General features: G+C 52.9%; 2 protein-coding genes across 11 annotated transcripts; one reads left to right on the top strand and one right to left on the bottom strand.

Annotated features, from left to right (window-relative positions):
- Window positions 1-1010: 1010 nt before the first annotated feature.
- Window positions 1011-27404, bottom strand: Extl1 (exostosin like glycosyltransferase 1). Of its 8 annotated transcripts, none has more exons than XR_010043026.1 (12): window positions 25783-27401; window positions 20781-20871; window positions 20376-20483; window positions 19908-20027; window positions 18632-18764; window positions 18336-18442; window positions 17557-17646; window positions 16863-16949; window positions 15908-16068; window positions 14843-15011; window positions 13695-14675; window positions 1011-3850 (listed from the first exon to the last, which is right to left on the bottom strand). XR_010043026.1 is itself a non-coding variant. In XM_003471313.5 (12 exons), the coding sequence occupies exons 1-11, from the start codon at window positions 26556-26558 to the stop codon at window positions 14493-14495; spliced, it is 2025 nt and encodes a 674-aa protein (XP_003471361.2). In that variant the 5' UTR covers window positions 26559-27400; the 3' UTR covers window positions 13562-14356; window positions 14478-14492. The 8 variants fall into 8 exon arrangements, 6 of the variants coding, with proteins under 6 accessions (XP_003471361.2, XP_023421460.2, XP_005004337.2 ...); XM_003471313.5 differs by lacking the exon at window positions 1011-3850 and having other exon boundaries at window positions 13562-14356; window positions 14478-14675; window positions 25783-27400; XM_023565692.2 differs by lacking the exon at window positions 1011-3850 and having other exon boundaries at window positions 13562-14675; window positions 25783-26148; window positions 26271-26560.
- Window positions 3279-12412, top strand: Slc30a2 (solute carrier family 30 member 2). 3 transcript variants are annotated; one of them, XM_023565691.2, is made up of 8 exons: window positions 3279-3456; window positions 4545-4765; window positions 5508-5654; window positions 6700-6853; window positions 7550-7727; window positions 8423-8528; window positions 9608-9742; window positions 10383-12412. In XM_023565691.2, exons 2-8 carry the CDS (start codon window positions 4747-4749, stop codon window positions 10526-10528), a joined length of 885 nt encoding a protein of 294 aa, XP_023421459.2. In that variant the 5' UTR covers window positions 3279-3456; window positions 4545-4746; the 3' UTR covers window positions 10529-12412. The 3 variants fall into 3 exon arrangements, with proteins under 3 accessions (XP_023421459.2, XP_013009630.2, XP_013009631.1); XM_013154176.3 differs by lacking the exon at window positions 3279-3456 and adding an exon at window positions 3464-3876; XM_013154177.3 differs by lacking the exons at window positions 3279-3456; window positions 10383-12412 and adding exons at window positions 3464-3876; window positions 10007-10372.

The raw sequence follows: 27404 nt of genomic DNA, 5'->3' as shown, positions 1-27404 counted from the left end.
CTGATAGCATGAAACACAGCTCTTCATCCCACCCACTACAATCATGTTTTTCTGGGAGTCACTGTTTGCTTCAAAGAGTACACATCAGCTCCTCAGCCAGCCCAGTTTTCATCACTGAAAGCCAATTGAAGGGACAAAGAAATAGCCTAGCCAGCTCTGTACATATCAATACATGGAGACAGGCCAGGTTTATCCAAAATGGAGATGGTTGCTCTTTCAAGGTGAGTCTTCTGGGTAGTTCCCAGAAGACAACTTCTAGTCTGAGATCACCTGCAAGAATTTCCTAAGAGGTCCTCAAACCTTACTGCATAGGCACGGCCTTCTCCAGGTCCCATGTCCAGAGATTCAGATTTAATTGGCCTGATACAGGAATCTGTAACCTGCATTTTAGTTTTGCCAGGAAACACTGAGCCTGCTGGTCCTTAGCTACATTTCAAGAAAACTAAAAAGTCTTGCCGGGGGTGTAGCTCAGTGGTACAGTGCATGCTCAGCATGTACGAGACCTTGAGTTTTGTACTCAGCACTGAAAGACAAAACACACACACACACACCTAGGAACTCCAAGATTTCCTATCTTCAGAGTCCAAAGAAGTGGAAAGGCACTGAGCAGGGACCTGAGCAAGGCAGATGTGCTCAGTCAGCCCCAGTCCTTGCACCCTGTCCCTTACAAAAAAACTCCTGTAGGTGGACAGACTGAAAGAGTTCCTCCCTGTCCCCAGTGGTGTGGGCAAGAGGCCCACAACCCACATTCTCTTTCTTTCTTGTTTTGTTTTGTGACAGGGTCTTTCTTGCTATGTAGCCAAGGCTGGCCTCAGCGTCTTCCCTGATGGAATTACGGGCATGTACCACCATACCCAGCTTCCTCCCTCTCTCTATTCTCAGCCTTCCTTATGGAGCTGGGAATTGATCCCATAGTTCTGACACAGAGGAAGAAACTCCCAGCCTGCTAGATGTCTGGTATGAGTTCGTGTTCTCTAAAATTGAACAATGAATTTTAGGAACAATGGAAATTAGGAGCAGAACATATTTATTGAGAGAAAGAAAGCTTCTGTCAGAGAGAGAGAGAGAGAGAGAGAGAAACAGACAGACAGACATGGTTCGGAGTGAGTTGCTGAGGATTCTGCCTTTTCCAGGGATTTTATAGAGCAAAACTATGAGGTGAGGTAGGTCCAAGGTGGGGGAAAATGGGAACTCAGAAGGCAGGTGGACATGAGGTGGGACAGAATTATGGTCAACCAGTAAGATCACAAGTAAAATTGATTAAATTGATCAGGTAAAATTGATTAAATCTGGATCAAATGGGGAGGCGAGTCATATAACAAGTAGATAAGAATACAGAATAAAGGGCTGGGGATTTAGCTCAGCAGCATAAGTGCTTACCTTCCAAGCCTGTAGTCCTGAGTTCGATTTCCCAGTACCAAAAAAAAAAAAAAAAAACCAAAAACAGAATAATACAGACTAGGGTCTTTGCTTCTTTGCTAAGGGGTTGGATTAATGGCCCCTTCTGGTTTCTTCAAGGTGATTGATACCTATTTAGAATATCAATCCCTGATGTTTATACTTAGGGTGTGGTTACATTTGTTTTATCTTTTGTTTTGAGACCTGGCCCACAGCAGAAGCACAGAGGTGTCTCCTCAAGGTTGCAAGATCTCTGGTCTTCTGCATTGTCTAATTTGAGGCCCCACCCCCATCTGCCTGCCTGTAATATATATAATCCAGCTGCCTAGCACAGTTTCACAGCTTTACCCCTGAGCTACACTTCCAGCACTATACACTTGTTTCTGTGACAGGCCGAATCTTCCAAGCTATGGTCCTAGTGCCCAAGGATGTTGCAGGAAATTTCCCAAGCCAACCCAAGCCAAGCCAAACCAAAAGGAAGACTCTTTGCACTGAGGAGATAGGAAGACAGCATTTAGCTTTCTTTTTTTTCCCTTTAGTACGGGGGATTGAACTCATGAAGAAGGCAGCATTAATTTTTACACCAGTGAACTGTTGGATTTTCACACCAGTGGACAGTTGCAGAGATAATTCCTCTCACATGACTGCTCTCAATCAGGAAGGACTTTAGTTTATATAGAATTAGAAGTGAGTGGTACAGAGCAAGTGACCAAATGTTACATGATTGCTTACATACATTGAATCATATATTGACAGACAGGATATCTTGAAATAATACAAACATTCCATGAACCAATGGAGGAGGCTCTTACAGAATAAGTATACTTAAGGTCATTACCATAATATAGGAATTGTTCAGGAGAAAAAGCTGAATGAGCACTGGTCAGCCCAAGGTGCTTTAAGGTATAGGAAACTGCTCTGACATTGTCTGGGTCAACTGAATTTACCAGAGACAGCAGAACAGCAACTTGGTCAGAGCCCGCTAGAAATATCCATAAATTTACCATCTCATGAATGTGTTTCTACATTATAATTGTGCTCCAACATTGGCACTGGGGCTCATGAGCTGACTTCCCAGGGAAAGTCACCAGCTTTCTACACAGGCACCTGTTAGAGGCCAACATAGAGGCTCCAGGCCCCACCCTGGGACCTGGGTGGTGGGACACTGCTTCAAGTCGGCGGGGCACCCAGCTGCCAATTGGGCACAGGCCAGGTTCTTTCATCAGTACCACCATGCATGGCACCTTCTGCCTTCATCTCCCAGATTATTTGTTGATGTTGTTCCAAATGTTTACCTGTAGAGCTTTCTGGTGTCCCTTAATTTGCTTCAAGGGATGGGAGAAAGTGTGGTGGTGGTGGTGTCAGCTCTGGACAGACGGTGACTGTTAATGAAGCATGACACTATTCCTTATAGGGGTGCAGATAAGGGTGGCCACAACCATTGGCACATGCCTGTAATTCCAGCGCTCTGGGAAACTGAGCTGGAGGACCACAGTTTGAATTCCAACCTGGGTAACTCAATTGATTTAGTCTCAGAATAAAATACGATTTTATTTTATTATTATTTTTTGTACTGGGAATTGAACTCTTAACCTGGTGCTTCCAGGCAGGCACTGTGTTGCTGAGTTATATCTCTGGCCCCACAAAAATAAAATAAAAATCGTTTGGGGATGCAGTTCAGTGCAAAGGTCCTAGATTCAATCACCAGTTAAAAACAAAGTCCCTCCAAACAAACAAACAAAAAGCTGGCCACTGCGGATTCTAATTAGAGCGCACTAGAGAGGAGGAAAGGGTGCCACTTCGGTGGCAAACCAGTAGGCCACCCCAACCTGCCAGGGTCAGCACCGCCCCAGCTGAAGGGAGACTATTCCACGCCCAGCCGGAGGGAAAAGCGGCAGCTGGTCAGAAGTCTCCTGGCTGAGAGGGGCGAACGATTCAGCAGATCCAGCACCGTCGGAGGTCGCCGCCGGCCCTGGCCGAGGGAGTCGCTATTCCGAGGCACGGGGCCACATTCCTGCCCCCCGGGTGTCCGAGAGACCAAGGTTCCGTCCCTCCTCGGTGGGTCATGGCCTACCCACGCGGGAGAGTGGGCGCAGAGGCTGTTAGGATTTTCCTCGCGGGCAGCTCGGCCTCGGGGCCCCTCGCAGGCCACCAGCGGGTGGGGGGCAGCCCCGCGACGCCCTTTGCAGCCGGCCACCCTCCTCCCTCCCGGGGAGCTTTTGCACACGACGTGCGGCGGGCAGCTTCACACGGGGCGGCGAGGGCCGGGATAAAGCGGGCGGCGCGCACACGTGCAGCGCGGAGACGCGGACGCGGGGTCGGGGGCGCCGAGCGGGAGCGGGAGCGGGAGCCGCCGGTGTGCGCGCGGCGGAGCGTCCGGCGCGCAGCGTCCAGGCCGCTGTCGGCGAGGCGGGGGCGCGCGGGCGGCATGGAGGCCGCGGAGAAGCAGCACCTGTTGGACGGCAGGCGTGGAGTGGGGTAAGACTAGAGTCCGAGAGTCCGGGAAGGCGAGCCCCGGGGCATCATCTGACCCACCCCATCCTCCTGAGGTTGGTTTTGGCTGCAGCATGACCTCGGACCACGCCAGAGAGAAGGGGTGAGGCCAGAAGGGGAATTGGCCGTGGTCCCCATGCCCTGGGAACCATCTCTGCCTGTCTGCCGTGGAACACAGATCCTGACTCCAGTCTGTGGGAGCGGATAATGTCTGGAGAGCCGCCCACAGCCAGCCCTTTGCCCCCAAGAAGCCAGGGGAGGCTCTGTGCCCTGAGTGAGCCAGAGAGGAGCTCGCTCTTCACCCTGAGCCTCCGCTCTGTTCCTTCTCCACGCTCCACTGGACAGCGTACCTCTTGGCCAGTTCCCAAAGACTCCTCCTCTAGTCCTTGGAAGGAATGGGGGAGGAGGGAATGGTCAGGGTCCAAAGCCCCAAGACTTCCATTCCTCCAGCATCTGACCCCCAGCACAAGGGCTTCTCACCTTCTGGCCACTCCATTGGGCCCAGGAACTTCCTGTGTTCTTAGCTCTTCATTCCACTGGACACACGGGAGCACCAAGGGCCCCTGGAGAGATGGCTCCGGAGTCAGCCCTCTTTGTCCCTGTCTACCAGCCTGAGTTCCCTCTCTCTTCCACCCTCCCCTACCGGGAGCCAGGTCATACACAAGATCTCTGTGGCAGGACAAGGCTGGCTGGTTCCCTCAGCTGCAGCCTGCCCAGGACTTCCAGGCTGTTGAGCTGGCTGCCCACAGCAACCATTACTGCCATGCCCAGGAGAATCCAAGCAGTCACTATGACCCCAAGAAGGAGCGGGCCCGTCGCCAGCTCTACGTGGCCTCTGCCGTCTGTCTGGTGTTCATGATTGGGGAAGTCATTGGTAAGAAGTTTCGTGCTATTTAAATGAAATTGATGCATGGAAAGCCTGAATGGTCCCAGAAATACGAATACCGACAGCCCCACTGATTGAACCCTCTTCATTGAACCCTAAGCCCTGCATAAATACATTAGCTCAAATAATTCTCACAGCCAACTTCTGCTATCAACCATGCTATTTTCACCCCAATAAAGGAGGTTCAACTCAGAGCTTTCATACTGAGCTACATCTCCAGCCCTATTTATTCATTTATTTTTATTGTGTTTTGAGACAGGGTCTTACAAAGTTGCCCAGTCTGGGCTCTAACATTTAGTCCTCTCAGGATACTGGGATTCCAGGCATGCACCACAGTGCCCAGCTTATACTCTTTATTGTACAGATGATGAAACTGAGCTATATGAAAGTTAAGTAACCTGCCAAAAGTCACATACAGTGGGTAGGGAAGGTAAGTCCCGGATTTCTAGAAGAGAAGCTTATTTACTGAGTAACCATTGTATTTTCCAGCCCATATTTGAATTTGATTTTCATATTTACCATCTAAGTAGATGTTGTGAACTCATTTCAAAGAACGGAAGTTGAAGCTCAGAGAATTGTAAGCCCCTTGTTTATGGTCATACAGCTGGTAGACAGAGAGATCTTGAACCCAGTGTCTTTTTCCAGAGCCTGTGTGCTCTGCTGCACACACTCTGGGGAGTTGGCTCAGCAGAGAACTGACAAGGACCCTCTCCTGGCCCTGTCCCTGCAGGTGGGTACCTGGCACATAGCCTGGCCATCATGACTGATGCCGCCCACCTGCTCACTGACTTTGCCAGCATGTTCATCAGCCTCTTCTCTCTCTGGATGTCCTCCCGACCAGCCACCAAGACCATGAACTTTGGCTGGCAGCGTGCTGGTGAGGTCACCTACTGGGCTAAAGATGAGATTGAGGAGAGAGAGGGTGGATCAGAAAGGAAGTTCTTAGGGCGGTTTGGAGAGTCAGGCCTGACTGAGGTCAGCAGTGTGACTTGGGTGGGGGAAAGGATGTCAGCCATGGCCTCAGTCCTCTGGGAACTCAGTCCATAGGACAGCTCTAGTAAGAGTCAAATCCTAGGCATCCAGGAGCTCTGATTCCCAGGGAAGCAAAGTTCACCTTCCTATGAATACAGTGGTGGGCTGGGGATTTACCTCAGTGGCATAAGAACCTGCCTGGCAAGTGTGAGGTCATGAGTTCAATCCCCGGTACCAAAAAAGTAGTGGCTCAAGAACTTCAACAAGGCTGAGGATTTAGTTCAGTGGCATAAGCGCCTGCCTAGCAAGCGCAAGGTCATGAGTTCAATCCCCAGTACCGGAAAAAAAAAAAAAAAAAAAAGTCTCTTTGAGCTGGGCGTGGTGGCAAGCACTCGGGAGGCTGAAGCAGGAGGAACGCATCGAGTTCAAGACCAGCCTGGGCTACAAAGTGAGCTCAAGGCCAGCCTGAAATGCATAGCGAGACCCTGTCTCAAAAAGACAAAAAAAAAAAAAAAAAACTTCAACAACACATGACAGTGGCATTAGCGCTGTATATAACTCCATGGATCAGCTCTAGGAGGAGGGAGAGATCAGTTTCACAAGCCTTAAATTCTATCAGCTCACTTTGGAGCTGCATTGTCATTTTCCTCTACTGGGAGATGACCCAGCCTCCCTTCCTCAGATGCTTGTTTGCCAGCTGATCAAAAGGTATTAATAAGTCAGTTTCTTTCCCTATAAAACAAACAAGGTTGACCTGGGTGACTTCTTCAGTTCCTTCTATCGCCCACATGCTCAGACTCATGAGTGGTGGGCTAAGGTGTAACTATTCCAGCCACGCCTTCAGCGGGACCCAATGGGACTCAGGCCCTAACTTTGCAGTGGGGAGGAGAGACCATGAAGTGGGGAGGCCCCCAGGCTCACTTTGGTCCTGGTGGTTGGGTCTTCCCCAGAGATCTTGGGAGCGCTGCTCTCTGTGCTGTCCATCTGGGTTGTGACTGGGGTGCTGGTGTACCTGGCTGTGGAACGACTGATCTCTGGGGACTATGAGATTGAAGGAGGCACCATGCTCATCACGTCGGGCTCCGCTGTGGTTGTGAACATCATGTGAGTGTGGCCTCGTTTCCCTCAGCATGCCCCCCTCTCTGAGCGTACTTTGCTGTCACTGGAAGGCTATGTCACAGTCCAGCACAGGACAGGGGCAAACATTCACTAATAAATACTCTAGTACCTGCGATACCTGGGTTCTGCCTCAAGCTTAGGCCAAGGACACTGGGGGCTGTAAATCAGGGTTCACATCAACTCTACCCACTTCTCCAAACATATCCAAATAACCTTGAAGCCCTCATACTTGCAGTGGGGAGAGATGAGTGTAGATGTCCTTGGGGAGCCTAACTCACATCCTTTTCAAGCTGAAAAGTTGTAGCTGAAATTGATCTTGGTGTAGGAAGAGATGTCTTGAGCATGGATGACTCATTTGGACCTTTTACCTCTCTTGCTTAGTGACCTCAGTTTCCCCAACTGTGACATGACAGGGTGAACTAGATGACCTCCACACTGCCCTCCTGCTTTGAGGTTGTTACCAGCCTCAGCCTAGCCTTGAAGCTGAGCCCTTTCTCCTGTGGTTCTGAATCAAAACCACGTAGATGAGGCTCTTCTTTTGGCCAAAAGAATCACAGAGCCTAAGGGCCTGGAGATTTTGGCTCCAAAAGGAGGTTAGCCCTATAGGTATCTTCTATATTGCTGATTTGAAGCCTGTACTTCTACCTCAGTAACCCCTAGGCTTTGTCTCTACTTGTGTAGAATGGGGTTGATCCTGTACCAGTCTGGCCATGGACATAGCCATGGCAACGGGCATAGCCATGATGACACCAGCCAGCAGCAGGAGAACCCCAGTGTCCGAGCTGCCTTCATCCATGTGATTGGGGACTTTCTACAGAGCTTGGGTGTCCTGGTGGCAGCCTATATTTTATACTTCAAGGTCAGAGCTGGGGACAGAAGCGGGAGGATGGGGCAGGGGAGTGTAGATCATCTCAGCTTCCTCTCTGCATTGGGCACCTTCTAGATTCCAGCCCCTTCCCAGCTCTGGGCAAAAGATGGAAACAGAAAAGGGAATATCTTTCGAATACCTACTGAGTACCAGTACCTCTGTTCTTTACAACTGCCCCAAAGAGCAGGCGGTAATGTTTTATACAGCTCAGAAAGGCTTAGGGACTGGCACAGTGTCACACAACTGGCAAGCCAGATTCAAACCCAGGATTATATGTTGCTAAAGCCTGGACACTGCCCATTACATAGTAGCTAGGAGGTCTCATGGAGTCAGGCACTGAGTTTGAAGCTGAATGATGCTGAGTGAGTTGCTTGCTCACAGTGAACCTCAAATTCCCCATCTATAAGATGGGGATGTCAGGTCAAATGCTAAGATTCCTTTCAGCACTGTTTATGTTGGGCCCCTCAGAGAAGGGAGAGCTGGGAGATCCTGAGCCACATCCTGAGCTTCGGTCTGTCTATCTGTTCTTCCAGATGTGGAATAAAAGGCAGAAAGTAGGAAGCAGGCTAGGGTGCGAATTATGCCCACCTTGCAGAGAGAGCCCTGCTCCTCCACGGTGCTGGGGAGAAGAGGGAGTGGAGGTGTTAGTTGGTGAAGCCCAGATCTTCCTTGCTCTTTTCCTGTAGCCAGAGTACAAGTATGTGGACCCCATCTGCACCTTCATCTTCTCCATCCTGGTCCTGGGGACAACCTTGACTATCCTCAGAGATGTGATCCTGATACTAATGGAAGGTAATCTGGATGGTGGACTTTGTAGGCTTCATTTTGGTTCTTGGCTCTCAAACCATAATCTGGCTCAGATAGTGCATGTGGATATATTCATGTGTGTGTGTGTGTGTAAATCCCAGCACATGGGTAGGGAACCAGGTCCTGGAACCAGCACAGGCTGGAAACCTCTGGGTCCCCCAGCTGACCTTGGTCTAGAGCTGGGCCCTCAGGTCACTTCCTGGAAAAGTCCTCTGCCCATCATTGCTCTACTGCTAACCCAAGGGTGCCTCCTCCTCTGCCAGGGTGTGTCTTGCCCGCCTAATCAAGTGGCTTCTGGGTGGCCTCTGTAGTACGTGGAGCTCCAGCCTGACCATATATCCATACCCAGTCTGCTGCCTTCCCAAGAAGAGCGGCTGAGATTGTGTTTCCTGTGGCACAAGGAATGGCTGAGGCTTACAAAAGCACCATCAGTCTGGGATGAGGCTACTGAATCCACCCCAGTTCAGTCTCCGGCAGCCTCCTAGGGTTCAACACATACCCCTGGCTCAGGAGGCCCTGGGACTTGCAGGGTGGTGGAGAACGATCTGCCCTGCCACTCTACTTCACCTGGGCTTTCTTATGCTTTAGGGATTGGGGCTTGGGCCACCCATGGTTCTCTGCATGATCCAGATCAGTTTGGTGTGAAGTTGGGTGCTGCGAGTCTGGGGTTGGTGGGAGCATTTGGCTGTGGTTCAGAGCTTTTTCTCCAACAAAATGACTTGGATAAAAGTGATGACGATACCTCAGGCAGGTACAGGCACTCTCAGGTTCTGTTCCTTCTTTCTTTCTTCCATTCAAAACACTTACAGAGGTGCTGTTCTAGGCACATAGGATATGGTGGTGAACAAAACGAGCTCTGCTCTTGTGAGGCTTCCATGCTAGAGGAGGAGACACATAAACGGTCTAACGAGATGGTTTCAGATGGTGTTAACAGAAGAGGACGCAGCAGGATGCATGGGGAGTTGGGGAAGTGGGGTAACATCAGCTCTGTGGGCCAAAAGATTTCTCAGAGAAGGATGAGGGGGCAAACAGCACCTTTTAGCCCCTGTCCCTGCTGCCTTCAGGGACTCCCAAGGGCGTGAACTTCACTGCCGTGCGGGATCTGCTGCTGTCCGTGGAGGGCGTGGAAGCCTTGCACAGCCTGCACATCTGGGCGCTGACCGTGGCCCATCCCGTGTTGTCTGTCCACATTGCCATTGGTGAGTGGTTGGGACTCTCAGGACAGGGTGAGCGAGGGAGGCAGCCTGAGGCCACCCCTGTGGATCTCGCAGAGTCCCTCCCCTGGGCGCTTACTTGGAACATACTACATCTGTGCATCACAAGCTCATTTACTCAAGAAGTTAAGGCTGGGGGTGATGTTGGTCAGGTCCCTTGCCTGGGCAAACAAGTCCCTTGTAGCAACCAAGTGCAGAAGAAGGCAGATTCCTGGGCTCTCGAGGCTGGTACTTTTCCTGCTCTTTTAGGTCTGGGCCAGATATGGACTTCAAGGATTTGCCTGACACAAGAGATGAATCTGAGGGCTTTTGTGATACTAGGGATCAAACCGCAGTTACTCCACCACTGAGCTACATTCTCATTTCTTTTTTGATTATGAGACAAGGTCTCACGAAGTTGCTCAAGCAAAACTCACACTTGGGATCCTCCTGCCTCAGCTTCTTAAGTGCTGGGACCACAGAAGCATGTGACTGTCCAGCTTCTGGGGGCTTCTTCATGTTCATGGTCCCATATCCTGTTCTCCTGGGGGTAGGCAGGAGACTTGGGCTCATGTATGCGCCCAAGCTCAAGTAAACAGGTCTCTGGTTCTCCTCACCACCACCTATGTTGCGTCTCTTGCCCCAGCTCAGAATACAGATGCCCAGGCTGTGCTGAAGGTGGCCAGCACCCGCCTCCAGGGGAAGTTCCATTTCCACACTATGACCATCCAGATCGAGAACTACTCCGAGGACATGAAGGACTGTCAGGCGTGCCAAGGCCCCGCAGACTAACGGCCTGGCAAGGCACCAACTGAGGCTCGACTAGGACCTGCAAGTGGCCAGACCGAGTGTCCTACACACCCAGCCAGGACCCTGCCTACCCCACACCTCTCTCTTTCAGGTTCAGTGTGGAGCTCTGTCCCCTGTAGGAGTGGGGCTCTTCCTGGCCTCCCCATCTACCCACACCCACCCCCAGGGTAGAGACTAAGGAGCTAGCCCTGTCCTCCACCTCTAGGTCAGCTCCCCACAGGTCTTGTTTGAGTCTGATCCCCAGCTGGTACCATCCTGACACCCACAGTAGGAAAGTCATCAAGGCATAGCCTGGGGTGACAGAGAAGAGACTGGCCTGAAAGTTCCCCCACTGGCCTGCATTTCCCACCTGCATCCTGACTGCCCTGGAATGAAGCTCCTCCCTCTGCCAATAAGGTTTGAGGAGGCCATGGGGTTTGGGGTTATGAAGACCCTTGGACTCACATGTGCTCCCCTGAGATGTGCAGCCACAGGCACCTGAGGTCTGCCTATTACTTATTACTGTCACCTTACTTTTGGGCAAAATGCTTCCTTTTCCTGAAGGGGGAAGCTTCTTACTGGGTAACCTGGCTGTTTTCCTTGTTTCCCCCACGTTAGGAAGCTGGGCCAATGTACAGATACCCTTGACACAGTTTGAGGGGACAGGTTGCAGCTGTGGTCTGGCCCAAACAAGTCCTGAGGCCACTTCTGTCACCGTGACAGTGTTCCAGGGGATTATAGAGCCTGGAATTAGACATGACTGATCTGGCTCTATTGCATATATGGCCTCACATAATCAGAATCAGGAACAAATATTGCCCAGTATCTAACTAGGAAGGGAGAACCTGTCTTCTGGGATTTTGTGTACGATCACTCCTGAGTTAGGGGCTGACTTGTGTTTAGAAGAAGCAAGTGGGAATGTGGAGGACCACCTGGATGCAGCTCCTAGGAAGAAGAGCAGTTGTCTCCCTTTTGGCTAAACCTGGCCCTATTTCCATGTACTGATATGTACAGAGCTGGCTAAAACTTTTCCTTATCTCCTCAGTTGGCTTTAAGCAATGCAGATCAGTCCAGTCCAGGTGCTGATGTGTAGTCTTTGAATCAAAGGGACAGGGGAGTGTTACCCCATCCCTGCAGCTTCCAAAATATGTGTGAGCTGGGAGGGAGGGAGAACTGTGTTCCATTCAGTTGGTGGGTTCGAGCTTCTAGGTAAGAGGCTATGACTTCCCAGGGTATAAAAGATTACACATCAGAGCTGAAGCACCAACCCCCAAACATTAGATACTACCTCAAGTTGAGTTATGCAGATGACTCTTTCTGCATATCCTTCTCTATGCATAGTGCAGAGGTGACTTCAGGCCTCCTACCTAGCCCAGCTCACAACACTCATCTACTTCCCGCCATCTGCACAGCCACTCGTCATCAAGCCACTCCCTTCTTCACGAATGTGTAAAGCCAGGGTCCAGCCCTGGGTCAAGGCCTTTGTTTTGGTTAACCATCACCCTATCTGAACTTAACAGTCCTCCGTCACTCCCCACGACTATAAATATGCCTTAATGCCTTTATTCTGGCACTGGTTACGCTGGTAGTGGGAGATTGCTAGAATTCCAATAACTTTTCCATGGGATTGCAAATTTAAACTTCCCAGACCAAGAAGAAGTCTAGGAAAGGGCTCACCATCTCACAAAGGCAACCAGCCTAGTTAAGCAGGGAGCCTTGTGCCTAATGTCTGTCTCACCTGATGTCCACTCCTGCTGTTATGAGCAAATGTCCTTTGGCCAGTTGACCTCCCCATTCTTATCTGAAGACCGAAAATGGGACACCTACCTCACAGGGCTGTTGTGAGGGCAGAGCCAAAGATCTGGTCACCTGGCCAAGCACCTGGTAGTTGTTGGAGTGTTTACATTCACTGTCATCCTGGAAAAAGGGTACCTCTGTGGCCAAAGGTTGTCAGGTTTCCAACCTGCCTGGGGCAGAATTGAGTCTGTCTTGACTGTCCAGGCCATGGCAGAAGAGGAGGATCTGCTCACTACCCTTCTTTAAGCCTCTTCCTAGAGGACCTTTGTGTCTTTCCAGAGCTGTCATTGGGATTGTCTGTGACCTAAGCCAGGGGTCCTTCAGCCTCTGAAGGTAATTGGGAAGTCACCAGCATTAGTCTGGAAGTGGTAGGAGGCAAGAAGGACAGCTGATGATTGTGCTGCACACCACCAGAATCAAATGTCTGCTCTGCAATCCCTGCAGGCCAGCAACTTAGACCTTGGGCTTCCCTATGTGCCAAGTCCTTGCACCCCTCCCAGAGACAGTCACTTGGTGTCTTCTGTTTTTATATATGAGAAAAAGACTCAGAGAGGCTAAGTCACCCAGCCAGGGTGGAGCAGGTCTGGAATTTCTGCCTCATTCACTGGGCCACTTTGATAGCAGGGGCTGGGGACCTGCTCTGAGTTGGAGGCTGGTACAGTCAGCCCCTGATTTCAACAGTGCCCATCCCACAGGCAAGGCAGTTCAGCGCCCTGGGTGCTGAAGCCACAGTTGGAAAGGTACCGCTTTGCCCTGGCCGGTCTGGCTCTGGGTGCGCTCTGCACCTTGGAAGGCCGCCCAGCTGCAGCTGTGTGCTTCCTCACTCCCCTCCCCCAAACTGTCTGACCCTGGGCCAGACTGCTGCCCTCCCACTTTTATTTCCAATCCCCCTGCACCTGCAGCATCCATAGCACCCCGCCTCCCAAGGGACACCCACTCTATGTCCAGCAGTGTCCAGTCTCCAGGGAGGACTGAGTCATACAGGGGCCAAAGGTCAAGCTTGGAGGATGGGGGTGGGAGGTCTGGACAGGCCTTAGGGACACCATGTTCCCAATGATGACCTAGTCATGGGAGTTTCCACAGCAGCGAAGCCCTCAAAGCAGGAGGGCACCCGACACCCTAGACGAGACTGGACCCCTCACCCCCACTCTTTAGTCACCCGGGCTCCTGAAGAACCTCAAGAGTCCCCCTCCCGGGCTGGTGCGCACAGCTGCTGTACGTGTATTTATAGCCTGCGCGTGAAGGGGCAAGGACGCGCGTTTTATTTCGGAAGTGATAATTCCAGTTCCAGGTGGACTAAGCCAGGAGAACCAGTGCCCTGCCCCCCTCCACCCTCACAGGGCGCTGGGAACAGCCCTCCTGCCCAGTTTACCTGGAAACAGTTCCTTCTAACGGGGTTCCGAGTGTGCAAGCCAAAGGGGTGTGGCCGTTCTTTCTGATAATTCTCTTGTTTGCAGACCCGGGCGGTGCATACATAGTGCACACCGGTTGACCCTCCACGCCCCCGGCCCGCCCTCTCACCCCACCAAGCATAAGTTTAAACGCCCAGCTCTTCGGTGGAGGGAGTGCGGTGCAGCACTGACCCCTAGTGGTACAAATCGATAATTCAGGGAGGCTAGTCGGGCCAGAGCCCAGGACCCTGCGCAACAGGGACGTGTCACCCACGTTCCCATCCCTCGCCTTTCCCTGCCCTTCTTTGCTCCTTCCCTGGGGGGCGAGGATTAAGCCTGACAACCTAGGCTTCTTCACATGGCTGTCTTCCTCGCCGACTAGGAACGCCGGGGTGGGAGGGTTTTTCTCTCCGCACGCAGTGTCTGCGGTGGCTTAAGGTTAATGTCTCTCCTTTGTATCTATTAAATGTTTGCGCGCACCTGCCAGACTGGGGAGAAGGGGGCGCGACCCGCCCTCCGGACTCCCAGGCTGCCTGGGGGCCTGGCGGCGAGCACGTTGCCAGCCAGCGTGAACAGCGATGGGACCGCGGCAGCATCAACGACATCGATCCCTGGAGGTCGCACATAAATATCAGGCAAGGATCTGAAAGACAAAGAAACGTAGCTGGGCCAGCGGATCAGCCCGAGCCGAGCCGCAGCAGCAGAGAGCCAGGCTAGCGCCGCCTGACGGTGGGTGACGCGCGCCCTGGGAGCCGGGCTAGGACCTCCTATGGTCTCTCCTAGGGCTTCTCCAGCCTGCGGTACTTCTTGCGCTGCACAGACACTGGGTCCTTGAACAGCACGGGGTCCAGACGCAAGCGAGAAGGGACCAGAGGCATGTGGCCGAACTCTGCCACCATCCGGTTGATGCAGTCTTGATGTGGGGGCTGAGGCTGAGACCCGGACGCCGGAATCCTAGGAGCCTGAAAGGTTGGGGAGAAATGCCTCGATAGGCCTTTCTATCCTTCGAGGCTCCCACAACCCCCATCTTGGAGCCAGAAGGATTTGGATTGGACAGAGAAGGAGCCCCGCCCTGCCCCGCCCCAGACATGCTCTCCCAGTGCCCCCCTTCCCTCCCCATGGCCCTCACCAGTGGAGCAGCCCCCCGGTGCTGCTTGCTAAAGGGCACTTTAATAGGGGGCAGCTTGGTGGCTGCCGCTACTAAGAAGTTCATCAGGACGTCCACGCAGGCGGGTGCCTCATCTGCCAGGGTCCTCAGGGCCTTGGGCAGGGAGTGGGTGAAGAGAGTGTGGTAATACCTGGTGGAGAGGGGAGGACAGGGAGAGACTGCAGCTAAGTCCCCAAGTCCCTCTCGCCCTCAGGCCCTATTCTCCTCCCTGCTGACCTCACCTTAGCCTTCTGATCCCTAAGCCTCTTTCAAAAGCCCTGCTCCCTGCCCTGGCCACCTCAGAGAACTCCCACCTGAGTTATGAGCCACTCTCCACTGGCCCTGGCTTGCCTGCAGGCAATGGTGTACCCTGCTCAGGCAGGGCTAGACTGTGGGGGCCAGACAGGGGAGAATCAAACATGACCACCCAGATACCAGCTCCAGGAAGACTATGGAATAACTAGGCAAGGGGATGCTTCACGCGGATGCCCCACAGCACAAGCTGGGTCTGCCCTGCAGACATTAGGGATGGCCTACACCTGGATGAATCTGCAGAGATCCGGGTTACACAGATTGGTTGAAACATGCTGAAGGAATTGCTTTGAGGAGCTTCTCCACGGTGCAATCACTATGCCAAGAGTGAGGCCCTTGGGTACCTCAGGCACCCTGGGAAAGGCCTGGGATGGTCCCGAGCCCAGCAGACTCTCCTTTATAACACATCAGAACCATTCTCCTGTTACCCCCTCACCACCATCCCCATCCTGAACACTGTCTTTAACACACTGAACACTACACTAGCTATTTGTTGGCTGTGTGTGCTGGGGACTTGACTGGATGATCAACCATCCCTGTGAGGTGAGCACATCCCATTTTACAGACAAAGACGCTGAAACTCAAGTGAAGTGAGAGACTTGCCTGGGATGATGTTAAGTGGAAAGTGGCAGATCCAGGCCTTGAAGCTGGATCTCTGGGCTCTAGGCCACCCTAGCTCTGTTCAGGCAGGGAGTCTCAGGCCCTCAGATCCCTGCACCAGGCCAGCATTTGTACCTATGGTAGAAGGCAGCTGCGGTGAGAACCATGGAGAATTCATTGGCCATCTCAGCAGTGTAGCCCCAGCCGCTTCGAGTCTCATCCCAGAAGTGGTTCCATGTTAGAAAGCCCACCATCCGCTCTGGGAAGCTCTGCCACACCACAAAGGCAAAGTCTACCTGGAGAGAGATTTAAGTGGGCTGTGAGGAAGGACTTCTCAACCAACCAGAAACATCCTCATATCTTGTGGAAGTGAAGCTGGCCTGACTGAGGGCCAGGACAGGGTTCAGGGGAGACAGGATGGGAGCCATTGCTTGGAGTTGACTAGAAGTGTAACGTGAATGTTTCAGGGGCATCTTTAGGAGGGAATTTTCTCAGCTGGAGCCACAAAAATACTGTTCAAAAGGGTGTAAGAGGAGGGGCTGGGGATTTAGCTCAGTGGCTTAAGTGCCTGTCTGGCAAGTGCAAGGTCATGAGTTTGATTCCCACTACCAAAAAAAAAAAAAAGAGTGTAAGAGGCCCAGCATGGTGGTTCATGTCTGTAATCCCAGCATTCAGGAGACTGAAGCAGGAGGATCACCTTGAGTTTGATGCCAGCCTGGGCTACATAGTGAGTTCAAGGCCAGTCTGAACTATATAACAAGACCCTGTCTCAAAACAAAAGCTAAAAACACCCCAAAAAAGAGAGTCTGAGAGCCGGGCGTGGTGGCTCACGCCTGTAATCAGGATCTCTGCAAGTTCGAGACCAGCTTGGGCTACAAAGTGAGCTCAAGGCCAGCCTGAACTGCATAGAGAGACCCTGTCTCAAAAGAAAAAAAAAAAAGAGTCTGAGAACATCTCTGTTAGATTTCTAAAGAGGAAGTCCACTGGTTTGCTACAGTGGTTCCCCAACCAAGAGGCTGTATCTCATGCCCTGTGGCTCTATCCTCAGGCTCTGTGCCCACCACATTGGCTCCTCTTGGGCCCAGCTCACCTCACTTGTAGAAAGACTGCTGTGGGCATCGAGGCTGAGGATAGCATCAGTGCTGATGGCGCTGTATGGAAAGAAGCGGTCGCTGACCTGTAGTGGGAGAGGGTGAGGTGACTGTCACGGGGAAGCCCTGCACCATGAATAGAGCTCTTCGAACATGGTGTAGAGGAAGGGCTGCAAATACAAGCCCAAGACTCATTTAACTCTGGATTTCAGTGTCTCCTTTGGTTAAATGGAGCTGGTCTCTAGGGGCTCTTCAGTTGTGACCCCTCAGGTTCCCTCCACTGTCATATTAGATTATCACGCCAACCCAGAGTGGTTGTCAAGCATCCCTCATTTGAGGAAATGGGTCTGGGAGCTGAAGGGATTTACCCAGAAGCACACGGCAGACAGGTGGTGCACACCACCTTGCTTCTCAGAAGCCACCGCTTCCTAGCCCCATCTCTATCCATATTTCTCCAAGATCCCAGGTCCCCCTGCCCCATCCACACACTGCTCTGCCTACTCCCCTCGCAGAAAGCCTCGTACTCTGGCTTCACAAGGGGTGGGGGTGGGGGATCATTTCCATAGGTCCACAGGTTTGCAGCTGGAACCCAAGGTCTGATTTCTTCAGGCCCATCTTGAAGCCTGGCTTTGGTTCAGGCCCAAGCAAAAGGTGCTGGATACCTCCTCCGTTCCCAGTACACCCAGTGCTCACCTTCCTGTGCCCATCCATGACCGTCAAGGGCACTGTTGTCTCTGGCCACTTGAGAGGGAGTGGCTTCTCACTGCTCCAGAGAACCAGGATCTAAGAGGGAAGGGGTTCCTGAAGTCTGGGGCCAGGAGGGAAAGGTGGAAGAGATGCTTTGTTGGATCTGGGGTTCTTTCACTGCTGCCCTGTCCTTGCCTTTGGCCTTCCAGAAGGCAAGAAATCTGGTGTGGTTGTGATGGCCGCCAGCCAGGGCCCTAACTCCATGACCCCTTCCCATCTTTTCTCTAAATTTTGCAGTCTGTCCTCTGGCTTCTTTTCATTCTGAGCCCAGCCCAAATGTCCCTCTGAGCAGCATCTGAGCAGCAGTCCTCTTTGAGCATCTACCTGGCTTCTCTGGAGATGTGATTTGATAGTCTGTGAGCCAGGACATGCCAATGTGTCTGAATCCTGGGGCGGAATCTTGTGTTGGTTTTGTGCTGGGTTTTTTTGCATGCTCAGTGTCACCCCCCAGATTCTGAGCCAGAAAATAACGGCTGAGTGAATTAATGAATGTTTACTTCTCCAGCCTCCTCAAGAGGTACCAGCTGTAAAGGTCTTCGGCAATTCCATGGAATTGGGGGAAAGGGACAAAAAATGTGGTACTCAGGAGGAAGGCAGCCAGAACTCTTGGAAATCACTTGCCTCCCAAGAAAATATCATCCTTGGGCTCTAGGTATCCTGAAGATCCCTGTCATGCCCTTTACCCCACCAAGATCCCAGGACTCCAGCTGGTCAAGGGGGCAGACCTGGGCACAGTGCTGGGATCCTGCCACCGCCTGGATGAGCTTCAGGGGGTGCTGGCTGGAGGTCCCCACCCAGATCAGGGCGCTGAATCTGCCCTCAGGGCGGGAGCCTGGGGAAAGGACACATAGGCTGTTAGGGTGGATATAAACAGAACCCTCTGAGAATTCCTGAGTAGGGGACCCCAAGAGCCAGTATCCATGTTGGAGGCTTGGGAAGGTCTTAACAAGGGCTTATGGGTGAGGCCAGAATAGGCCTGGGGACAGATGAGCGGCCTTCATGTCCTATGTCCAGAACATACCCTGCTGCAGGTGGTAGAAGGGGAAATCCTGGGGGCTCCTGGAAAAAATGGACAGGGCCAGGAGTGCCCCTGGAGGGCTATTCCACAACAGTGAGGGGTGGGCAGATGCACCCAAAATCCGGTCCTGGATAATCTGTGAAGTGAGAGAGGAGGGATGGCCAGTGTCGCCCTAAAACTGCAAACCCTGAGGGCACATACTCAACCCTGAGGGTTAGGAAGTCAAGGCCAGGCAGAGCTTTGCACCTGCCCCTTAGGATTCTGAGGGCAGCAGCAGTGGCACCAGATCCCTGGGGCCAGAGGGTTGAGAGGCTGCAATCTAGAAGAGTTAGCATGGGTGATAGCCTCTTACAAGGGACAGAATTACAGACAGCTGAGTCAGACAGAACTCTAGGGCTTGCCCTTGAAGGGGTCAGGGCAGAAGATAAGTCACAGTTGTTGCAGTTCAGCCTTTAAGGTAAAAACGGAATGACTACACCTACATACTCCCTGAGGGATAAACAATACGATGACCGCTATCCTAAATAGGCATCAGTTACCTGGGTGGGCGACCAGGACCCCATGATCGATTCCTTCCAAAAAGGTCCTTGTTCTCTTCATGTACACTTGCTATATGACTTGCTTCCCCACTGATCACCATTACCCAAGTGACTATATTTGTAATCTTATTGATCAAAATTTTGTCCGAGATGCACCTGCCTTGTGATTTTGCTGTATAAATCTTCCTCCATGAAAGTGGAGTCCACAGGAACCCACCTTCTGGGTCCCTTCCTGTCTTCCCCTCAGTAAAATTTCTTCCTCTCGACCTCTGTTTTTCCTCAGAATTCATTTTTCAATTTCGGGGAACACAAACTCAGCGTATGGGACATCTAGCAGGTTCGGGGTTGTATTTCCCGGGCCCGTTTGCAGGTCCAGTATCACCAGACATGACAGGCTTGCTGTCTTCCTTTCCTTGGTCACTCAGCTGACAAACTAACAGATCATAATATTTTGGGGGGACTCAGAGTCCTGAACCGTCATGAGATTCTCCTCTCTACCCACCATTGCCATCCAGTGAAAGCAGCACGCCCTTTGAGTATGTGCCATAGCAGGGTCTCCTCAATAGATAAGGAAACCAAGGTCAGGATTAGAGAGGAAGGGGTCTCAGATCCAGCCCACAGGCAACTTCAAGGCGGAACCTCAAGACCGGGGAAAGAAGGGGCTCAGGCAGAGGAGTTTAGAGCCTGGGCAGATGAAGTGGGAATCCGGGGCAGGGCCCGGACAGGTGAGGGTGCCTCACCTCCAGAGTGGTGTGGATGACTTTCTCTACTGAGGAGAAGTAGGCGGCCCACAGGAACTGGGTCTGTTGGCGCAGGGCGAGGACCCGTGCGGGAGCCATCTCCTGGAGGGCAGCCAGGACCTGGGCACAGATGGAGAAAAGGCAGCGGCCTGAGACCTTGTCAGGCCCTGGCTGACCTTCGGAGAGACCTGAGAACCAGAAGGCTTCTACCTGCAGCTTTCAGCAGACGCTTTTGCCCAGCTGAGTTCAGGGGTCACACAGAGCTGGGTTTAAATGACAGTTAGAAGCCATGTGACTGGGTCCAGTACCATTCCACAGCAGCCCCAGAGGGAGGCTCAGGGCAGAGGAAATTTATCTGGACATGTAGATGAGGGATAGGAATGTGGCCTGAGGACAAGTGACCTGGATCTTGGGGTCCCTCCCAGGTCCTGGGTCCAGTCCCTCGCCGTGGGCACAGCCCTGAGCTACCTGAAGAGGAAGCCGCTTGTCAGCTACAATGGCCGCCTTGGTCCAGTCGATGACCTCAGAGAACGGCAGCTCCCAGTGGGGGCTGAGAAGCACAGGGATGCAGCCAGCCTGGGGGGCAGGGCAGTCACTGGGCAGCCCAGTCCCACCCCACACAGATTCACCCCCTTCCCAGGTCCAGGTCAGCAGCAGCTGCTCTTGGGGGCAGAGGGCAAAGAGGAAGGGAAGAGGGTTTAGCGGGGACGGGGTGTTGTTCTGCAGGGTGCTTGTGAGCGTGGCCATGGGTAACCCTGAGCCTCAGTGATGAAGTAAAATGGTGACTACCCCTTCCCAGGGGCCTGTGCCCATGGACTTAGCAGCTCAAGGGGAGGGGGACAGACCACGGGGATGCCCAAATTGGGGCTGTACCTGCAGGGCTTGAAGGAAGCGCGAGGCTTCAGCACGCTGGCCAGGGATGAGGCAGAAGGTCGCATTGGGCAGCTTTTCCTCAGGTCTGGTCCTAAGGAGGCACAGGACTGGGCCTGCACAAGTGAGCCTGAGAGAGCTGCCCCTCACCTCACTCCGACACCCAAATCCATAGTGTGCGCCATTGCGTGCTCACGTATTAGCAAACATGCATGGCACACGCAGCCACACTGACACACCACAAGCTGTGCCCCAGGAGACCGGGTCCCTGGGTTCTAGCTGTCTGCCCTTGGTGACTCAGACACCTCTCTTCCTCTCGCTGGGCCTCAGTTTACTCATTTGCAGAATGAGAGGCAGTGGGACCTGATGTTTCCCAGGTCCCTTCCCCTTGCACTCGGCCACACGCAGTCTGTCAGGCACCTTCTACCTGAGCGGCCTCCCACACCGGGAGGAGCCCAGGACTGTGAAAGGCTTCTCTGTCATGCGGTGGGCTGGGCCTGCAGCCTGGAACCACGCAGGAAGCTCTCGCCCAGAGGTCCCCTCACCCCCGGGAGGACAGGGCGCCTCTGTTCCTCTCCCTCCTACCCCCAACCCCAAGGCCACACTCAGGCTGTGAGTGCCTGTGGGGGAGGGGACGGAGTCACAGCCTCCTCAGAGCCATCTCCTTGGGTCCACTCACCCAGGGAGCCATTGTCCATGAGCCAGGTAGGGAGACAGGGTCTGGGAGAAAGGGGCTGTGGGGGGACCAGGACCCTTGGGCTACATAGACTGAAGCTGAGGGGCGGGAGCCCAGAGGTTCCCAGGCCCCTCCTCTGCTGCAGCCCATCTGGTTGGCAGTCCAGTCATCAAGAAGCAGACCTGGGAATGTCAGGCAGCATCTGAGGCAACCCCCACTGAACAATGGGGAGACTGAGTCCCAGAGGGGTTGGGGCAGAGCAGTGTCAACCCTAACCCCAATTAATGAACTGCTTAGGGGTCTCCAGAGGACCCAGGTCTCCTTTCTCCTCCACTTGAGACTCGGGTGTCCTCCAGGTTCCCCCAGAAGAAGTCAGGGTTAAACTTTGGGATACCCTCTGTCACATTAAAAGTCAGCCACCTGCCAAGCAGGTAGAGTCCTCTTCACACACCCCTCCCCGCACCTGTAAACTCTGAAGGCCTGAAAACCCCTAGGTTAGGAGCCCTGATGACTGATGTGCACCCCTGGCCCTGCCTCCCTGTGTCCACCTCAGTGCCCTTGTCTACCTGCATCCTTTCCTGGCACCTGAATATGCCTCCCTGCCTCATAGACCAAGGAACTCCTCCTACTCTGCATTAAATTCTGAGCTTACACACTGCCTCCTATGGGAAGCCCCCCTTAACTTCCAGGTAATGTTAATGGGACATACATTTTGCTCTCGACCCACTTCTGTGTGCTTTACACTGACTAACTATTCTCATAGCAATTCTATGAGATGGGAAACATGTGCTGATATTATCCTATTTTACAGAAACAGAAACTGAGGTCCAAAGAGGGCATTTGACTCTTAAGCCGAGGAGCCAGACAGGCAGATAGATGTGCAGCCTCTCTCTGATTAACAGTGTGAATCAAATCGTGGAATTGTTTGTCTCTCTTATGATACTGACCTGCTTGAGAATAGGGGCTACGTCTCCTTCATCTTAGCATCCTAGAGCCCAGCAGGGTGGAGACTGAACACTCAGTGGGTGCTAAATTGATGCATGTTCAGTGTGGCACTAGAGGATAGGGCCAAGACCAATGGACAGGAACCCAGGGGGCTGATTTCAGCACAAATCCTAGTAATGAAGCTGAGGGTACAGATAGTCATGGGAGGTGGTGAGTTTCCCATCAGTAGAGTTAAGTAAGCAGAAGCTCAATGTGCAACCTCGTGGCCCTTGGCGAGAGTGTGTCACAGAGGGCTGCATCGGTGGAAGGCCAAGGAAGTTCTAGGATCCTACGACTCTGTAGGGTGTTTGCCATAGATCCAGGACCTCAGAGTCCATGGGTGCTCATTGTGGCCCTGCCCATGGCCACAGGGCTCCATTTTGGTCTGGCCACAGGCAGGGAGGGCCACATGATAATAACTTCCATGTGCTTTAAGTACTTTGAACTTTGCAACTGGTCCTGCTATGAAAAAATATTAAAATTATATTTGATACTTATGTTAGTATAAAGTCAAACTTTCTTTTTTTGAGACAGGATCTCACTTGGTAATGCAGGCTGGCCTTGAACTACCCCAGCCTGGCCTCGAACTCACAACCATCCTGCTGCCTTAGTCTTCCAAGTGTTGGGATTCTAAGTGTGTGCTGCAATGCCTGGCCCAAATAATATTACATGTTAAACTTTTTTCTATTTAATTGCTCATTTTTTTCCCTTTGAAAGCATTTTCATGCACTTTAAAAACAGGAATGGAAGAGAGACTTTTACTGTGTACCTTTTGTGCCTTTGGAATTTCATGCCCTATGAATGAATTCCCTATTCATAAAAATATATAAGTAACAATTTCGGTGGGTGGACCCTCCTTCCGAAGCAACAGAAGACTGTTCAACCAAGGTGGAAAAACTTAGGCGCTGGAGCCAGAAGTACGGGGTTTAATCCCAATGCCAGCCCTTCCAGGCACCAGATCAGAAAAGCGAGGGGGCCTAGGCACAGAACTGTGTCACCTAAGGGCTTGGTTCATTCATTCCCCCTCTCTGAGCTCAGGTTCCTGTGCCCTGAAACAGGCTAACAATGGTTGCCTTGAAGAGCGCTGGAGAGAATTTGCAATGGCAGGTAAAGTGCCTGGCACGGCACCAGGTCAAGGCTGAGGGATGTGGGACAGTGGCGGGGACTGTGAGTTGCCTGTTCTTGGTCAGTGCTTGTTTATTCAGGCCACCCTCTGAGGGCTGGCCCCGTCGCTGTCGGCCTCCCTCTCTCTATTCCTGTACTGAATGTCTGTCCCAGGAAGCTGCTTGGCTGGCACTCCAGAGAAACTGAGGCCCCAGCTAACACAGAAACAATAGACCCTTGTCACCTAGAGTAGGCTGAGGCCAAAGTTGCAATTCCTTGTGTTCAGAGGCCAGTGAAAAGCTGCCAAGCTTTGGATTTTGGATATAAACTTTTCAAAGATGCTACCCAAACCTGGGGCAGTGGTGCATACCTATAATCCCAGCTAGTTGAGACAGGCTGAGACAGGAGGGGAAAAGTTCAAAGTCAGCCTGAGTCACTTAGCAAGACCTTGTCTCAAACTAAAAACATTAAAAAGCCTAGAGAGGCAGCCCTGGGTTCACTTCCAGTGCTGGAAAAAAGAAAACCCAAAAACAAAAACAAAAAAATCCCCTCTCCTATCCAAGGGCAGCCCATACGCATGAGAAAAATAAACTGTGACCAGTTCTGGCCCTTTTTAGATCCACCAGTGAATATTTAGTGTGCGCTCACCTACTTACTGAATGCAACTTGCACTGCTCAGAGTTCAGACTGACACAGCTCTGCGTTCACCAATAACCAACTGCACTTAGCAGCCGCCAAGCCAGCCGAAGGGGAACTTCCTACAAGCAAGAACGGCTGAGCAGTGTGCACTCGGGCGGGTGGCTGCTGGGGGAGGCGGGATGACCAGGCACCTGGTCACCAAGGGTGGGTGTCCATCTAGGTTCTGAGCTCTGAGCCTGCGGAGCCTCGGGAGAGCCCCACTCCTCGCCTCGCTGCTTAGGATGGATGATAGGGCTGGGTCCCCCCAGAAGGGATGATGGGATCGCAAGGCAGTTCCCTTCTTACCCCTAGCAGAGCGGCTCCCTGGAGGCCTCCAGTCGCCTTTAGGAGGTAAGCAAATTTCAGTCCCGCAAGAGCCTTCGCTGAGAGGAACCCCGGGGGACCCCCCTGGCCACGTGAAGAATTCCCAGGAGGGAAGCGCAGCTCAGAATAGTCATGTTCGTGTTTTGGCACAGCACGAGAAGCAAGCCCCAGGGAGGACTCTCCAGAAGGACAGGGGAGGGACCGTTTCCAGCACAGGTCTGCTGGAGGACAGGATGGAGAGGGAGCCCTTTGCTACCAGGGCCAAAAAAGCTGAGACGGAGCTTCCACTCTTCCCCTCCCTTTGGAAGCTTCCTGGAGATGCAGGGGTTTCCAGAGCCTGGATGCTAACCACTTCATCACCTGAGGTGTGTTGCCCCAGCCAGTCTGGGGGAAGGAGGTTCCTGCAAAGCCATGTTCCACAGGCCTCTGTGACCGTATTTACATCCAGGCACTCTCACCGGCAGGATCAAACCTAAGTCCTGTTTACTACAACCAAATGCTGTTTTCCTCAGAGGTAAATCCCCCCAAATTAGACAGGAACAGCTTCCAGTTGTGAGCAGTTACTAATCTCCAAGATCCCTTGGGAGCATTTGACAGGGCTGACCATAATACTCTTGCTTAAAACTCAAACGTCTCAAACAGAAGGTTCTAGAAATAGGTAATTCTAGGGCCGGGAATATAGCTCAGTGGCACAGGGTATGCCTGGCAAGCATACGGCCCTGAGTTCGATGCTTTGTACCAAATTAAAATATTGGCTATGCTCCTGTGATCCTTTTGGCTGTGTGACCTCAGATAAATGACTTAACTTCTCTGAGCAAGTACCACCTGATCCTAGTGTCTGGTATATGAACACTTAGACTAGTATTAGTTTATTATGTATAATCATTATTTATAAAAGTGCTTATCACAGAGTAAGCACCATGTAAGTGTATGTTACATAAAATGTTAGGGTAGGAGGGACTGGAATAACAGAAGGGAATAAGTACTTGTGAGTCAGGCTTTGTTTTTAAAGATTCCCAAGGGAGAGCTGCAAAATCTGCCTTTGACACTTCAGAGGTAAATCACTGCCTTGGTGGAGGTACACTCTGTTATTTAACCCGACTCCCTTCTGCTCTAGCAGACCTAAGTTTGCTAAGACCAGCTGGTGCCCTGTCTCCGTCCTGCCCATACTCTCTGCTCTAGGCTTCTCCTACCACTGCCTTCCTCCCGTCCAGCCCCACAAAGGGAAGGTTCACTTACTGCTTGGGTCCAAGGTCTTGCTCACAGTGCCCATCCCAGGGGCAGGTGGAGGAGTAGGTGCCTGCTGTACGCCACCTGCCCCCCTCTTCTGCCAGGGCTAGCAGGGCTGCCCTAGGGTGGGGGCTGTGCTGTTGCAGCTGGCCAGGAGCCCCACCTCGAAATGGGTGGGCTTCAGGGAGAAGCGGGAGTGCCACATCGAAGCCAGGCCGGAAGGTGTCCACTCTGGGGCTGGCCTGTGCCACCATTGCCTGTCCCAGCTGGGAGGCCTGGGGGCAGGGGTCCGGGTGGAGACGGATGACCAGGTGGTTCCTGCCTCCGTTCCAGTGTTGAGGAGCAGGGCCACACTGTCCATCTGGGTCTTCTGGGCTGAGGACGAAGAGGAGGCAGGCCTCTGTGAGATTGCGTGTGTGGTAGCGGGAGCCTTCCAGGGAAGCCAGGATCCTGCGATGCATCTCAGAGGTTGGTTGAGCAGCTGCATGTGCAAATACCTTGAGGCCATCACCCCTGCATCTGGAGGTGTCAAAGCAGATTCCCCAGCTGCAGCTGGTACCATGGGGGGCTTGAGGAGGTTGAGGGACATCTTCTGGGGGCTCTTCAGGCTGGGAGAAACTCCGCAGGGACGCTGTATCCAACCAGCGGGGCCAGCCCTGGGGAGCGGCAGGCTGAGGTCTGGGGGACACTGCTAGGCGGAGAAAGGGGAAAAACCCCAGGAGGGTAAGGAGGAGACTGGAAGCTGACAGTGCCAGCCAGAGAGACCTTCTTCTCCAGAACTGCATTGGCCACCCACAACCAAGGCTGGGGGAAGCCAGGTGCCTCTGCCGGCGAGCAGGATCTGAGGGTGACCAGGGCTATGATCAGTCCTCTAGTCCAGCATTGTCATTGCACAGACGGGAAGACTGAGACTCATGAGGGCAAGCTTCCTGTAGAAGTCAAAAAGCAAGTCACTGGCCACCCAAGAGGGGTCAAGGCGAGCCAGCTTTCTGGTCTTGCTTTCCTGTGCCCAGAGCTCCGTTTCCTTGGCATCTGCACAACCCAGCCAGCCTTTGCCCCACCAGCAGGGCCACCTGCCCCTGGGTACTACTCAGACTGATGCAATCCTTGTCCAGACTGCAAAGCAATGTCCCTCTGCCCTCGTGGCTGCACCCTCTGCCCCTGCCCTTGACTGAGAGGAGGGCTGTCTGCCAGGCCATGGAGGATCGGTCAGGGCTCCCACAAGAAACACGCTTGCCAGGCTCAAGGTTGGAAGGAAGTAGGGCTGGTCTCCTCCACTCCCCCACAGCCCGAGTAGTCCCTGAGCGGCTCAGGCTACCCCTGCACCCACTGCCAGGCACTCCTGTGGCTGGAGCTAAAATTAAACTCTGTGCCCATGCAAGGCCATCAGAGTCAGCTGAAGTCAGAGCCCTTTGCCTGGGGGACCAAGCGGACTCAAGGCTCTGGTCCTCTTACACTCTACTCTACAGCTGCCCTCGCTTGGGCAGCACCGCCGCTCCCCAACCTCACAGCCACCCTGGACCCTCGAGCTTGGAACTCTCACAGAGTAAAGGCCAGGTCCGCTGAACCCTTTCCTGCCCCATGCCCCCCAAGCCCTGCCAGCTCCTCTGTCTCCGGTCCCTCTCCAGGCA

The sequence above is a fragment of the Cavia porcellus genome, unplaced genomic scaffold (assembly GCF_034190915.1).
Source record: "Cavia porcellus strain 051 isolate PalLab524CR breed Dunkin Hartley unplaced genomic scaffold, mCavPor4.1 scaffold_25, whole genome shotgun sequence".
Lineage (NCBI taxonomy): Eukaryota > Metazoa > Chordata > Mammalia > Rodentia > Caviidae > Cavia > Cavia porcellus.
The sequence above is the reverse complement of the archived record's forward strand: the minus strand, read 5'-3'. Positions and strand labels throughout refer to the sequence as shown.

Excerpts from the sequence above, each read along its gene's own strand:
- Slc30a2 (XM_013154176.3), top strand. The coding sequence starts at position 3,464 with ATGGCCTACCCACGCGGGAGAGTGGGCGCAGAGGCTGTTAGGATTTTC. Across the intron at positions 4,766-5,507 it reads CATGATTGGGGAAGTCATTG|GTGGGTACCTGGCACATAGC; the intron begins GTAAGAAGTTTC and ends CTGTCCCTGCAG. Across the intron at positions 9,743-10,382 it reads GTCTGTCCACATTGCCATTG|CTCAGAATACAGATGCCCAG; the intron begins GTGAGTGGTTGG and ends CTCTTGCCCCAG.
- Extl1 (XM_005004280.4), bottom strand. The coding sequence starts at position 26,558 with ATGCAGTTCTGGAGAAGAAGGTCTCTCTGGCTGGCACTGTCAGCTTCC. Across the intron at positions 20,484-20,780 it reads GCTTCCTTCAAGCCCTGCAG|GCTGGCTGCATCCCTGTGCT; the intron begins GTACAGCCCCAA and ends CCTGCCCCCCAG. Across the intron at positions 16,069-16,862 it reads GCAGTCTTTCTACAAGTGAG|GTAGACTTTGCCTTTGTGGT; the intron begins GTGAGCTGGGCC and ends ATCTCTCTCCAG.